At 52.4% G+C, this 15,127-nt stretch overlaps 1 protein-coding gene across 6 annotated transcripts in view; it reads left to right on the top strand.

The window, feature by feature from the left end:
* AFAP1 (actin filament associated protein 1) overlaps positions 1 to 15,127 on the top strand; it is a 148,430-nt gene that overhangs the window by 55,484 nt on the left and 77,819 nt on the right. For 3 of the 6 annotated variants that reach the window (XM_047847313.1, XM_047847308.1, XM_047847312.1), the window contains exons 2-4: positions 123 to 310; positions 6,943 to 7,071; positions 8,990 to 9,087. In XM_047847313.1, the coding sequence (XP_047703269.1) occupies positions 123 to 310; positions 6,943 to 7,071; positions 8,990 to 9,087 (415 nt within the window). Of the gene's footprint in view, positions 1 to 122; positions 311 to 597; positions 714 to 6,942; positions 7,072 to 8,989; positions 9,088 to 15,127 lie in introns of all 6 variants that reach the window. The other 3 variants (XM_047847309.1, XM_047847310.1, XM_047847311.1) reach the window with 2 other exon arrangements.

Here is a 15,127-nt window from a genome sequence, read left to right as displayed (position 1 = left end):
TTGCGTGACGGGAATCTGCGAACCGTTCCTTGCCCTTCCTGACAAAGAGGAGGGAGGTTTGGGCGGCTAACCGTGTCTTCCTGGAGACCGTAATAGTGGACGTTATTTCTCGTTGCTTGCAGGATTTGTCCTCGGCGAGTGGCTCGGTGTCCTGGGAAACTGCAGGGGGACCCCGGGAGCTCTGTCCTCGCCCCTGGAGGAGGCGTGTGGAGAAGACAGTTCCGTGCAGACCCGGGCGCTCCGGCCTGGCGGTCAGGCCGCCCGGCTCCTGGTTGGGGCCTTTTAACCAAATACTTTGTGACCTCAGCAGGTAAGTCACTCTCCTTCTCTGGGCCCCAGGTTCCTCCCATCCGTCTGGCATTCAAATTCTGTGATTTAGGCATTAAGGTGGATAAAATTCCTTTAAAGTGGTTTTTGGGTCGCGCAAACGATAGCCCATTTCTTTTCTGTCGTTGAAATAAATCAAGCCACCACCAAACCTGAGTCAGAGGTCTTTCCAATAGTAGAGGGGCGGACTACAGAGGAAGCCAGTTGCTGTACCCAGCTCTTTGTCTGCTGTGCTGCCCGGCCTTGCTCATTCTCTCCCTCTTTCTGTAGGACCGTGGAAGACACCACAAGAGCAGAGTCACTTGATTTAGTGCAAACATCCTTTTGCTTGGGAGAAGGGAGTTTTGCTGTTCGGATGCATAGAATGTACCCAGAAATGCCTCCAGGTGATTTCCTCGTTGCCTTGGGAATCATAAATTCTGTAGCCAGATCTTTTGTGTGGTGTGGGCATTTGGGAATTTTTTTTTTTTTTTTTTTTTCCTGGAAGCTAGTGACTACACCTGTGTCCCGGTCGCAGTCATCGTTCAGTGATTCCCATTCTGCCGAGAGGAGGGTGGCGGGTGTGAGGGTTGGGAGGTCGAACAGAGGAGGCGGGAGCCCCAGAGGGCCACACGGTGGTTCGAGGGTGGACGTGGCCTTGCTCTGCTTCCTGGCCTGGATCGGGCTCTTCACCGTTTTTCTTTGGTCTCTGCCACCTGTGATATTTCCAAGACAACGTGATCGTGAGGGTCAAGGGATGACATGCACTGGAAGCATTTTGTAGAGGAGGGTGACACTGGTTGTTATTCTGAGTGCAGCGCCCTTTGGCCTGTGTTCCGGGCACACAAACTGGGGAAGAGGAGCAGACCGTGCCCTTGGTGAGTCTCCGACCCTGTGAGCCTTCCTTGTTCCGTCAGCAAGTTGAGAACGAATTGGCCTCGGTTATAAGATTCTGGTTTTTCATATAAGCGGTGTTAGTAAGAGAGCTAGGCAAGGCACCATTTGAGCGATGAGCCAGAAGGCTGTGGTTGTGAGGGGAGCCTGTCGCCATCGTGGGAAGGAGGTTACTTGAGCGTGGACACAGAGGAGCGAGTGTCCTCTTCCGCCGAGAGTGAAAGGTACAGTCCGTGCGACGGTGCGAAAAACACAGGCATCGACACTGAGCAGACTTGGTTCTGACTCCCGTCCTGCCCCTCATGTCGAGCACTGTGACCTCAGGCCGGAACATAACCTTTCTCTGTCTGGAAGGGCTCGTGTGCCGATGGGTCTGGCATGGGGTCGGCACTTGGCGGGAGCTCTGATTCCCCAGCAAACGTCTCTAAGGAGGGACGATACTTCTGCGGGGGAAAACAGAAAAACCTGGATCGTGACGAGGGCTCGGGCCGGGAGTGCTGCAGGAGGTCAGGTGCACGTGTGTTTCCTGGCCCCAGAGAAGCGGCCCGGCTCCCGAGCGAAGGAGAGAGCGAGTGTCGGGCGGTGGAGAAGTCGGGTCCCGGGGAGGGAAGTCCTCGGAGGCTCGCGGAGAGGGGCACTCGGGATCCATCCGTGGAAACCCAAGCCGGATCCCTGGACCCCAGATTGCTTTGCCTGTCCTACGAGAGCGGGCTCAGAGCTGGAAGAAGGAGCGGCCGTGCCAGAGGGCACAGGGCAACCTGGTGCAGTTTGCGTCATACGATGCCACCCCTGCGTCGGGGCACGTGTCCATCAGAGCCTCATTTCTGGAGCTCCTGTGGACACTGCCCTTAGACTTCCAGGGAAAGGCGGGTCCATATCCTGAGTCTTAGGCTGAAGATTGGGTGCGGGAACTTCTCGTTCCTCCCTAGCCTTGGCCGCGTGTCTGTTAGCTCTGGGAAGTCACGCCCCTTCCTTCAACGTGCGTGTGCTGAGTGCGTGGTTAATGCTGGACGCTGCCGGGCACCAGAGGGAACCCAGCGAATTCCCTCTGTCCCTGTAGGATGCTGTCCCTGTAGGCCAGGACGGGCAGTCCAGTGGGGGAGGTAGATGGCTCAGTACGTAATTCTGATGCCCTACAGGGCGCCATGTAGGCCCCGGTGGAATTTATCACCCCCCTAATAGCTCATAAGAAGATGGCTGTAGCGTCTCACCAGGCCGGGTCGTGTCAGGAAGCAACCATGCGATGATCATCGTGAAGGGGCCGAAGCAGGGCCCTTGGAATCAGATCTGCATTCAGGTTCTCACTGCCGCGCTCTCGCCGTGTGGCCGTGAGCAGATTGTGAGCTGGAGAAGTTTAGCCACCTACTTGCCTGGTAGCCTTCGGCGACCTCCCTGAGCCTCCGTTTCGTCAGCCGTAAGCTGGGATGACAACAGCAGCTAAGCCCACCGGGGCTGCTCTCCAGGGACGAGCACAGGGTGGACACTTGAGGCTGCTGTGTGAGCATTTGCTCGAATACAAGCGAGCAGACCGGGGCTGGCTTCTCGTTCCCCCGCAGATGGGGATGATGGAGTCTCAGCAGCACTCCCGGGAGGAGGCGGAGGAGGGGTCTTGCGTAGGTGCCTTTCACGTCATGGGTCCTCAGAAAGTGTCTCTTCCTTACTGGAGAGTCACCCGTCACTCAGTACTCTGGTGCTTTCCACGCACACGGTACTGCGGGGCCGGGCGTCCAGAGATGAGCCGAGCGCAAAACCTGCTCCCAACCAGCCGACCAGCTGTTGGGAGAAGAACAACACCAAAACAAAGCCTAGATCCCTAAGTATCCGGTTATCGGTTATGAGTAGGGCCGCCGCCAGAGGAGTGAGTCTTGGGAACGAAGGCGGAGCCCCGTGGGGAGGGGCCGATTGGGGAGGATTGGTCAGAGGGGGCTGGGAGGAGGGGGACGCGGGGGGCTTTAAGTGTTTGCAGGGGCTGCCAGGGGCGTGGTGTGGTTTGTGGAGTCTGTGAAGGTTTTCCAACAGTCACGCTCTCTGATGTGAGATGTGCCGCACCCTGCGGTGGGGAGAGCCGTGCTCCGCAGATCTTGGTTTGCAATTTCAGGTGAACAGAAAACCATACGAGGCAGCTTTTTGTAAAAAACAACGAAACGAACGTTTGTGAGCAGGCTCGGGCGTAAGGTGTGCCATGCAGCTCCACAGATGACAGAGGAGGGGCCGGGAAGCTCTCGGGAAGCCCATCGGTGTCTGTCTGTCTGTCTCTGGCCTCTGAGCGTGTCTGCCTGTATTCCAGGGTGTGCTGATAACTGAATTCTTTCCTCCTGTGGTACTGGCTTCGCCCTCCGGAACGTATGTGCTTAAACATGGCTCCTGTGTCTATGTATCTTCTTCCACTGCAGAGATCCCAACTGCCCACGAGTCCCTAGTCCCAGGCAAACTCCACAGGAAGGAGGGAGAATCAGACTGTGCGGCTTGGTTGAGGGTGGCTCAGCAAGTTATCCTGGGAATGGAAGGTGGCTGTAGGCTGCATAGGGTGACAGGGATATGGATACGGCTGCCCAGAGGGCGCTGGTCTCTTGAGCAGGGGAGTGTGAGCCAGGAGGTGCCCCCCCCCCCCCCCCCCCCCCCCCGTGGTCACAGGAAACTCACAGCCCGGAGAGGTCTGTGTGAGTCCTGCGTGGGAACTCCGTAACAGAGCTCAGGGCCTTTAGGACAGATGCAGTCTGAGGCCCCCTATATACATTTTCATGACTCATGCTGGGATCTATGTGAAATCTTATAGGATGAATATAATTTGGTTACATGCAAGAGAGGCATTTTTGATTAAAAAAGTATGTATGAATGAAGGCCGAGAAGGGGCTATCGTGAGTTTAACATAGACCCATAAGCATTTTTAACATTTTTGCTGATAGCAGCCCATCGATTTTTGGACGAGGTTGATTTTTTTTTTTATTGTGGTAAAATATACATATCATAAAATTTGCTGTTTTGACTCTTTCTGAATGCACATTTAGTGTCATTCAGCACATTCCCTTTGTCAGGCAGCTGTCACCACTCTCCATCCCCAGAACTTTTTCATCTTCCCAAACGGTAACTTATCATCCCGGGCTGAAACCACCCATTGAACCCTAACTTCCCGTTCTCCCTCCCGGGCCCCGGAAGACACCACTCCACGTTCTGTCGCCGTGATTTTGATGACTGTAAGTGCCTCGCATACGTGGAATCACACGGTATGTGTCCTTTTGTAACTGGTGTATTTCACTGAGCACGAGGTCCTCCGGGTTCATCCATATTGTAACAGGCGTCATAATGTCCCTCCTTCTCAAGGCTGAAGAATATTCCGTCGTGTATAGGCCATGTCCAGCCATCAGTGGACGTGTGGGTTGTTTCCACCTTTTGAACTATGAACAACACTAGCAGCCCACCATTTTTAAAGTATAGATGAGATTGTTTTCCACTTAGAATCATCAAGACATTGTTTGACTAATGACACCTTTAGTCAGTGTTTGACTAAGTAAATACTTAATCCATCCTCTTCATTTCATAGAGGGAAACTCGTTCAATTAGGAAAAGTGAACAGCCCAGGGATACACCTTGCCTACTTTGGACTCATTTGCCATTTCTTCATCCATGTACCTAAAATTATGAGAGCTTCTGTAGTTACAACAGCATGGCCTCAGTTAGGATCTTTAGTCCTGAAGAGTGTTGTAGACCTGGAAAGAATCCCATAGACCAGTGGTTCTCAAACCTTTTTGCTTAGGACTTTTTGGTTTCAAAATAAATACTGAAGATGTGTGGCTTATCTGTACACATTATAATTTAAAACTGGCAGATTTTTAAGGAATTTCTTAATTCATTTAAAAATAATATAGGTCTATGAAAAGTAACCACATTGGCCAAAAAAAGCTAATTTGTGAGATAGTGCCGTGTTTCAGATTCCTGCAAGTATTTCCCATATCCGGTTTGATAAAGATGACTGGATTCTTGTATCTATTTCTGCACTCAGATTGCTGTGAAGCATTGTTTTAGAGGGAGCACATAAAGAGAATCTGGCTCACACAGACCCAGGGTCAGAGTACTTCAGTGCCTTTTCAGGAAACTGTCAATATTCTTCTTTGATACTACACCAAAAATTGTCAAGTGGTAGTTTCTTAGTGTGTTAGTTGCAATGTGGAATCTGAAGCTGAATCAGACAACAAACACTTCATCCTCCGTTACATTAGAACATTTCAGCTTATTTTGTACGTTAGATGGATCTTTGCCCGTGTGTGATTTTGTGACGTCACGGTTCACTGGGTTGTGTGGCTGTTCCAAAGGCTGACCTGCTGCTCTGTACCGTATCAGAAAGGCCTGTTGGTCAGTGTCACTCCCGTTCTGGTTGGGAAAGTCTCTGCTGAGAAGCTGTCGTGCTCACGGTGGTGGGTACAAGTGCTCGAAATTCTCACTCTTCCATTTGGAAGCTCAAATTTTACCCTTGGCAACCGACGCTGCCGTTGTTTACCTTGGCCTGATTAGGTCATCTTGTTCCCTCTTGGGAAGATGTCAGTCATACACTCAGTCTGTGTCCTTGCAGTTCGTGTATCATTTCTTCCTGGGGCCCCGTGACAAAGCAGCTTAGTGTGACTGGCACCTCAAACAGTGCACGCGTGCTTGCCCTCTGACCCCCGTTGTCTGTCAGTCTGCGCGGAGGGGCTGCTTGCTTGCCTGCTTCCCATTTTATCGTACAGGATGCCAAAAAGGTGCATCCCCTGGGGCGGACGATTCGTACCACTCCGTCAAAATTCTTTTTCTTTTAAAGTTTATTTTATTTTGAGAGAGGGTGTGAGCAGGGGAGGGCCAGAAAGAGACGGAGCACAGAGCCTGATGTGGGGCTCAAAGTCACAAACTGAGATCATGACCTGAGCAGAAATCCAGAGTCAGACACTCCACCAACTGAGCCACCCAGCTGCCCCCCAAAACACTCTTAAAGTAACATTTTAATTTTTACTGTCAGCGTGTGGTGAGGTATACAGTGGCCACAAGTTTAGTTGGCCGTCCCTGCTTTGCTTTGTGCTAAGAGGGTGGCAGTTTAAGCCTCTTTGCCTTTGCACCATTAATGCCAGACAAGAAGAATCAAGCTTCAGTACTATAAAAATAGTTGGAGCCCCTGCACACCCTACAAGGGCTTTTGGGTCCCTGAAAGGTTCACAGCATGAGACGTCAATTGCTGACTTCAGCCACGTAGCCTGGTCTTGAGTCTGCCTTGATCCTATAAGGGACAGACACGGTGAGGAGTCTGCACCCAAGTCCTTCTTGGCATCGGCATCTTTCTCGTAACTGCACAGACATGCTCACGGCCTTCTTGGGGATGGAAGCAGCCCTACAAAGCAGAGTTGAGTGTTGAGTTTCTGAAACCACGTCCTAGTGGTTATTTGAAAACTCTTTGGCGTTTCAAACTGCCAGCTCCTTCCCAACATTGAAATTTAACATGCAATTGACCCCATGATATCGGGCTTTTGGGTCACGGCCCCATCTGTTGGCAGCACGGCTCTGGAGCTTGTCCGAGACGAAACTCGCCGCGTCAAAGCCGAGCAAAGCAGCGTGTTTGTCTAGAAGGTGGTGCCTGGATCTTCGTCCGCCTGGCTTCGGCAAACTTGCTTTGCACATGGGAACACTGTACCCAGTCCATCTGAAATGAAACGCATTTATCCTGTGGCGTTTGCACACCACTGGGTCTGACGGTGTCCTTCCTCTCTCCTTTGTTCGCAGCAATGGAAGAGTTAATAGTTGAACTCCGTCTCTTTCTTGAACTCCTGGACCACGAGTACCTAACGTCAACCGTCAGGGAGAAAAAGGCGGTGATTACCGACATCCTGCTGAGGATACAGTCATCCAAAGGTGCGTCCGCTCTTTCTTCCTCCAGTGTCTGTTTTGCCTCTGAACCTTCTTTAATACCACTATGTAAACACGATCGTTTGTTCATTAACATATGAACCTATCGATTCACCACGCTGTCCCCGAGGGCCTCCGTGTGTGCCCGGTGCCGGTGGGCTCCCCGCGTGGGAGGGCAAAGCCTTTGAGGAGCTGACGGTGACCACGCTCTACTTACTTCCTCTCTGTACACTCCTCTCCTCATCGGGAGCATCCGCCTCGGACGAATGTCGTGGGAGTCAGAGGCGATGACATAAAATACCTCCAGACAGTGTCTGACATGTGGTAAACCCGCCATCACTGGCTGTGATTTTCTCCTGTTGCTTTTTTTTCCCTTTAATATTTATTAAGTTTTGAGAGAGAGTGAGTTGGGGAGTGGCAGAGAGAGAGAGAGAGAGAGAGAGAGAGAGAGAGAGAGAATCCCAAGCAGGTTCCACACTGTCAGCACAGAGCCCCACGCGGGGCTTGAACTCACGAACCGTGAGATTGTGACCTGAGCCGAAGTCAAGAGTTGGACGCTCAACCGACCGAGCCACCCAGGGGTCCCTTTCCTGTGGCTTTTATGGGTGGAAGGGGCCCTGCTTTCCAACCCCACACCCTCTGCGTGTTCCCTTTGCCCGGCTGTTCCTGACAGGTGGTCTGGACGCACCACCGCATGTGGGCCTCCAGCCTTGGGAGCTGCTGTTGGCTTTCCCCGATGCCCCTTCTTGTCTCCTTCTGCCCAGTGGGTTCCGACCCTCTGTCTCTCATGCTGTGCTCTGTACGTGCTTCCGAAGCTTTCCACCTGTCTTGTTCTCCCCTCCACTCTTTAATTAGCCTTGAACCTGTCCGCTGATTATTTTCAGTGGTAGAATATTCCCATTCGTTCTTTTTCTGTCTTTTCACTGTTGCCAGTTCCGTGCCAGAATTCTCCACCGCAGCTTCTGGTGCTCAGGGCTCTGGCTTTTCACAGCCCATTTTCCTGCCTGCATAGCACATGCAGCCCAGTGCAGGTGAACCTTGTCGTGGCTGTTCTTGTGGGTCTTTCCAGGTGGGTCCTGGCCTATAGATAGTCCCGTGCCCATATGAAACCCGATTTCTTCCACTTTCCTGCCTTCGCTGACCTGGTGCTCACTGTTGTTTCTAAGAGTTACTTGTGTGTAAACTTGTCTTCCCAACTTGAATACGAACCCACTGAGAGCATGAGCTCACACCAGCCATGGCACTCACCACGCTCGTCTGTCCCAGTGTCTGACTTTAAGAGGGCACCTAATACAGGGGTGCTGGGGTGGCTCAGTCGGTTGAGCGTCCGACTCTTAATTTTGGCCCAGCTCATGATCCCAGGGTCGTGGGATCCAGCCCCATGTCAGGCTCTGCACTGAGCATGGAACCTGCTTGGGATTCTCTCTCTCTCTCTCTCTCTCTCTCTCTCTGTCTCTCTCTCTCTGTCTCTCTCTCTCTGTCTGCCCCTGTCTTCCACTCATGCTGTATCTCTCTCCCTCTCTCTCTCCAAAATAAAAAAAAGTTAAAAAATGAGAACAAAAGAGGGCATCTAATACACACGGGCTGATTCCCAGGGAAGCGCCTGCCCCCGGAGTCCGCAGGTAATCGCTGACCTGAGGGGAAGTTCAGGCAAAGCACCTCACTTGGCGAGGCCGGTGGCTTTGGGAAGAACGTGGCTTTGGTGGCCGTTCCCTCATTTGCACCTGCTAATGTCTCCGTGAGTTCCGTAACCCTTTTTTTCCAGCCGTAGATTCCTCACCTGTAAAGTGGAGAATGACAAAATTGCGGTACACGATTAGAGAAGACAAATATTGGCAAAGCATTCACGATGGGGCCGAGGGAGTGAGAACGGCTAGCGCCCCCCACCCCCACTCAGTTCTGTGGTTTTGGTTGATGCTCACAGGTTTCGAAGTGAAAGACCATGTTCAGAAGCAAGAGACCCCCAACAGCCTGCCGGCTCCTCCCCAGATGCCTTTGCCGGAGATCCCTCAGCCGTGGCTGGTGAGTGAAGGGTCCCCCGGGGCAGCAGCAGAGCCCCCGGGCCCCGGGCTACTCAGGGCCCCGGGCAGGTGATAACGGCTTGGGTCTGGGTCTGGGGGAAAGGAGGCCTCGTCTTGCTAGAGGCTCTCCTTCGAGTAGTTTGTAGGGCTGCGAGCGGGAGGCTGTTCACGTAGCTTCCCTTGGGAGGCTGGTGTTTCCTTAACAAGGGCTGGAGCTCCAGGTCCGTGGAAATCTGTTCTTAGGTCAGATTTTTTTTTATTTTTAATTAAAATCAGAGGCTTTAGCAGGCACAACAGTGGCAGCAGAGTCTAGGGACCTGACCGTCTGGGTGAGTTCTGGAGTTGAATACCTTAGTCTGACACTTTAATATTCATTGTTATGCTTCTTCCGGGGCAAAAAAATACATCCACATCCCAGGAATGTGTGTTGGATTGGATTGGACTGGATTGGATTGGATGCATCCAGAATTTGTTTTGGCAGTCTTTTGCCACGTTTGCCGTCTTGGGGTGCTCTCACATGTACCTTCTCACAGGCCATTTAGCTCTTCCTGCCTTGCTGCGTTCTCGTGTGCTCAACGTAGGAACGTTGGACATGCTGTCAGGACCAGAGCAAACTTCGTTACTCAACGGTTTTCTTTTTAATGTTTGCTTTCAGCAGGGACACGTCACCATCTCACCCTCAGGACAAGGGCTGTGGGAGAGCAGGGCTTGTCTCCGCCTGGGTCCCCGCGTCGTGGCCCGTGTCCACTCGACGCCCATCAGTTAGCATTTTAGAGGGGACCGAGGACGTTAGCACCCGTCGGCTCCCTCCTGCGTATCACACACCTCACTCGGTATTTTTCCACTTATGATTTCATGTAATCCTCACGGCTTGACCTTAGAGAACCCCTACAGCACCTGACCATGTGACTGGGACGCACACCCATTTCCAGACCAGGAAATTTAGGTCAGTGAATATATGTGATTGGTTCAACACCACACGAGAGTCAGCAAAGGCAAAAATTGTAGCAGGTTCTTTGGATTCAAATCCAGTCTTTTCTCAACGCTACTGTTTTGGGGTGTGGCCGCACAGCCGAGGCAGGCATGGCTCCCGGAGCAGAGAACGTGGTGTCCGGAACCGGAAGCCCGATAGGGTAACCGTGAGCTCGTCCCGAAATGGTAGATCTCCGGTGCTTAGAGAAGGTGCTGGCAGGTGCCAAGCCCCACGCAAGGGCCTGCCGCTCCTGGAGAGAGCCGTACTGCCCAGACTTCACGGCCCCGAATCCCCGGGGATCCTGTGAAAACGAACCCTCTCATCCACTAGGTCCGCATGGGGCCTTCGGTGCTGCGTTTTCAACAAGATCACAGAAGAGAACTGGGGGGAAAGCCCCAGAAGTAAATAAAAGTCACCCACTTTCCTTCTTCCTGGGAGAGGTGCCTTCTTCCTCCGCCCTTGCCGTCCGGGCGGGGGGGGCCACAGGCCTCAGGTCCGAATCCCGATGTGCTGTAAGTGGCTCGTGTGCACGGGGTTACAGCAGTAAAGTCAGTTTCATCAATTTCTGCGGCCACTAGGAAAGTTCACGTCACACGCGGGCTCTTGTGTGTAGCTTGCCTGCTTGTCGCTTTACACACTTAGCCTTTTTGCGGTCGAGAGTGTATGGAACATATGATTTTTATGCACCGTGTTTTATCATTTTAGCATGGCGTGTTTCTCCCTCTTTACAAATTTCTTTTTTAATGACTCGCTTCCTTTTTAAAACTCATCCCGTTTGTTGTAGAAACTGTGACTTGTCACCTGTTTTTAGATGTAACGCGGAACCGTAGGCCAGAAGCGTTGGTCTTCACACACGTTGTTTGTCTGAAAGAGCAGAACAGGGTGGAGGTCAGCGGTTCATTCCTTTCTGGGGCTTATCTTCTGGCTCACGTGCACTTTCCTGGTCTGAGCCCGTGGCCCTCCCTACACCGTGGCCTGTATTTCATCGCTGCTGTTCAGATCGGAGAGTGGGAGGCTTCTGTGAATGTCGTGGACTCTTCGGCTGCCACGTAAAGTGCCACATACCTGGTCTGGACTGAGACCCGTGTCTCAGTCTGAGACCCGAGAGCTGGTCCAGACCAGACAGATTGCCGCTTTCCGTGTCAGTTGCAGACAAAGCCTGCTCATTGAATAGCCAGCGTTTTCTACCATTTTGGCCACCAAATAGTCAACCCGTTCCCCTGGGTTTTTTCTCTGATGGAGTTTGCTATTCATTTACTTGTTTGTGCTCTCTCTCTTTCTCTCTCTCGATCCTGTTTCTCGCTGTGCCAGCTTATGCTCTGTCCCTGCCTTTGGCTGCAGTGCTGCAGACTGTCCTGGCCTAAGGTGCACGAGGAGCCCTCCTATTGGTGGTAGGGGGGTAATCAAAAATGTTGGTTGGGGCGCCTGGGGTCTCGGTCGGTTGAGCGTCTGACTCTTGGTTTGAGCTCAGGTCGTGTTCTCATGGTTTGTGTGACCCACCTCACCTTGGGCTCTGCGCTGACAGCAGATCCCTGCTTGGGATTCTCTCCCCACCTCTCTCTGCCCCTCCCCTGCTGTTGCTCGTGCTCTCTCTCTCTCTCTCTCTCTCTCATAATAAACATTTTTATTTTTTTAATGTTTTTTCTAAATTTATTTTTGAGGGAGGGAGGGAGGGAGAGAGACAGAGTGTGAGCGGGGAAGGGGCAGAGACAGAAGGAGACACAGAATCCAAAGCAGCTCCAGTCTCTGAGCTGTCAGCACGGAGCCTGACACGGGTCTCAAACTCCCAAACTGTGAGATCATGACCTGAGCTGAAGTCACACATTTAACCAACTGAGCCACGCAAGCACCCCTAAATATATTAAATTTAAATGAATAGTTTTTTTTTTTTTAATTTTTTTTTTTCAACGTTTATTTATTTTTGGGACAGAGAGAGACAGAGCATGAATGGGGGAGGGGCAGAGAGAGAGGGAGACACAGAATCGGAAACAGGCTCCAGGCTCTGACCTGTCAGCACAGAGCCCGACGTGGGGCTCGAACTCACAGACCGCGAGATTGTGACCTGGCTGAAGTCGGACGCATAACCGACTGCGCCACCCAGGCGCCCCCTAAACGAATAGTTTTTGAGTAGGAGTCTGACCCATGGACAATTTCTCCCTACTGGTACCTAGAACATGGGTATCTGGGGTTTTCCCGCAGCCTCTAAGCCAGGATGTTCCTTGCTACGATTCTCCTGGGATTGTGATGTGGGGCCAGGGGCTATGCCCTGCATTCTTCTAGTCTTTTCTGCGTCATCTCTACCTGTGGCAGTTAGTGATTTCCGGTTTTTGTTTCCTTAAAGTGGAGCAAAATGTAGACACTTGTGAGCTGGCCTGAGTTTGGAGCCTGTGCAGCTTCAAGTGCTGTGCTGTTCTTTCCCAGTCGACACGCCCTCCCTTGATTGAATGGTTTTCTTTTCTTCCTTTGTAGTTTGTCGTGACCAAACCTTTCTTTTCCTCCCTCCCTCCTTCTTCCTTCCTTTCTTTCTTTCTTTCTTTCTTTCTTTCTTTCTTTCTCTTTCATTTTCTTTCTTTCTTCTTTCTTCCTTCCTTCCTTCCTTCCTTCCTTTCTTTCTTTCTTTCTTTCTCATTTTCTTTCTCTTTCTTTCTTTCTTTCTTTCTTCCTTTCTTTCTTTCTCTTTCTTTCTTTCTTTCTTTCTTTCCTTCTTTCTTTCTCTTTCTTTCTTTCTTTCTCATTTTCTTTCTTCTTTCTTTCTTTCTTTCTTCCTTTCTCTTTCATTTTCTTCTTTCTTTCTTTCTTTCTTTCTTTCTCTTTCATTTTCTTTCTTTCTTTCTTTCTTTCTTTCTTTCTTTCTTTCTTCCTTCCTTCCTTCCTTCCTTCCTTCCTTTCTTTCTTTCTTTCTTCCTTCCTTCCTTCCTCTGTATAAGTAATCTCTATACCCAGTGTAGAGCTCGAACTCACGACCCTGAGGTCAAGAGGTGTACACTCCACTGACTGAGCCGGCCAGGTGCCCCCTGACTGAAGCTTTCTAAAGAGCATCAGCTCACAGAGGCATCACCTCGCCTTTTGCGCTCACCGTTTCACTGGCTTATTTGTGTAATAGGCAATCACGTTGACATCGGTAACCGCTGTAAGGAGTGTAAGTGCTTAAGGAACGAGGCTGACTCTTGGTGCACGTATATCTCATTGGAGGGGACCCTTCACAGGGGGCAGCCTGGAGAGGAGCCTGTCGACCGTGAATGTTGAGCACTTTCCGGACACCCATCAGGGCGCTTTCCAGAGGGAGTGAAGAAAGCCTGTCACGTCAGCAAGTCAGGGGAGTAGAGGTGGGTTAGGATGGCCCCACTGTCTTTTCCTGATGGTGCTTCGGTGAATTCATCATCCAGTAAGGAAGCCGGTCTGTCATTCAGTGGATTCAGTCTGCCCCTGGCGAGCTGGCTTTTGGCCGGTCGGCCATTTGCTGGTGGCAGGCTGACTTTCAGCAGAACTAGCAGGTGCTGGGGCAGAGGTGGAGAGGACAGGCAGCCGCTGGGCCACGGCCTACGGCTCCCCAAGGAAGGCGGGGTGGCCTGGAGCTTGGCACGCGGCTCCGTGTGCTGGGGAGCGACTTGGCCAGGGGCCTGCCCGCGAGGCTGCCACGCTGAGGGGTTCGTCCCGAGGCGCCCGTGGGGGTTCCCGTCTACGCCGCCCATGAAAGGCTGAAGAATGTGTCGTAGGGCAAGATATGTGATACTCCGGCCACGTCCTCTTCTCCATCTGAACAACTGTTAGAGATGAGTTATCTTTGACCTAAAAAGGTCAGCAGTCCCTTTCAGTGCCCAGCAGGGCTTTATGCAACTACCACCGACTGACTGTCGCCTGTCATTCCATCTCCCCAGGGGACCGTGAGGGTCTATTGAACAGCAGCAGCTCCTTTCCACACTCTTCTAAGCAAGCGAAGTCTGCACTTTGTGGAGACGGTTTGTTTCTGTGCTTCTTTGTGTGCCGCGTGCCGCGCAGAAGAGGCCGATGGTGTCTCAGGGTCGGGGAGCGCGTCCCTAAGTCTTGTTAGCATTGACGATGCGCCCATGCACCGAGGGAACATCTGAGTGTGCCTGCTCCGTCCTGGGAGGAAATGTGGTGGCAGCCGAGGGCGTCCCGTGTGACCTGGGGTCCTTCAGTGTGGCCATCAGGCTTCAGAAGTGCTCGCAACAGTGTGGACGCTCGGAACTTCTCCCAAGGCCTCGAAATAGCGAGCGTGGGGCGATTGGTCGCACCCCCTTGCTCTCCGACGGAGACTAGAATGGGCCGAACGAATGGTTTGTTTGATAAAAGCCTTCTGGGAAGAGCTGTGCTTTTCCACAGAGGTCCGTGTGGTTTCGCACCACAGTGTGCAGCTGTCACGCCGATGTGCTCCACGTGTGGCCGGGGCACAGACCGCTTGTGACGGTGGACACGTCCACGCGGACACGGCTGCCGGCTGGCACCTGTGCTCACGGGGCCGTTTCGCGGGGGGCCGGGTGCCGTCGGCGGGTGACTCCTTCCTCCCCCTCGTCGCGGAACGGCGCTGAGCCCAAACCCGGGGACTCTCAGGTCTTCATGGCTGAGGGAGGAGAGCTGTCATCGGTGTGCTGCCCAGTCGAGGCATTTAGAAATGTTTTCATTCGGTAATTCATTGGCCGAGCGCCACACGGTGTTTGGATGGGGTGTGAGAGAGCCACTGAGTTCTTTGATATTTTAGGGCCAGAGTTCATAAATGGTGATCGCTTATTATGTCAGCGGATAATAATGAAGACCTTCTGGAGCGGTGTTAACATATTCATGACCTAAGCTCCACCATTTTAACCATCGTTAGGTGTCCAGTTTGGTGCGTCAAGTGCATTCACAGTGTTGGGGAGCCCCCCCCCCTGCCCTGCCACCCTCCGTCCCCAGAACTTGTCCCTCCTCCCCAGCCGAAACTCTGTCCCCAGGAAGCCAGCCCTCCCACCCCCCCGGCACCCACCGCTCTGCTTTCCGGCTCTGTGGAACTGTCAAGTGTGGTCCCAGCGTCCCCTCCGCCCCTGCACCCGTGCTTCCCGAAGCACTTTCA

This window comes from Prionailurus viverrinus, unplaced genomic scaffold (assembly GCF_022837055.1).
Source record: "Prionailurus viverrinus isolate Anna unplaced genomic scaffold, UM_Priviv_1.0 scaffold_45, whole genome shotgun sequence".
NCBI classification, from domain to species: Eukaryota; Metazoa; Chordata; class Mammalia; order Carnivora; family Felidae; genus Prionailurus; species Prionailurus viverrinus.
Note: the sequence above shows the minus strand (reverse complement) of the source record. Positions and strands in the feature narration are given on the sequence as shown.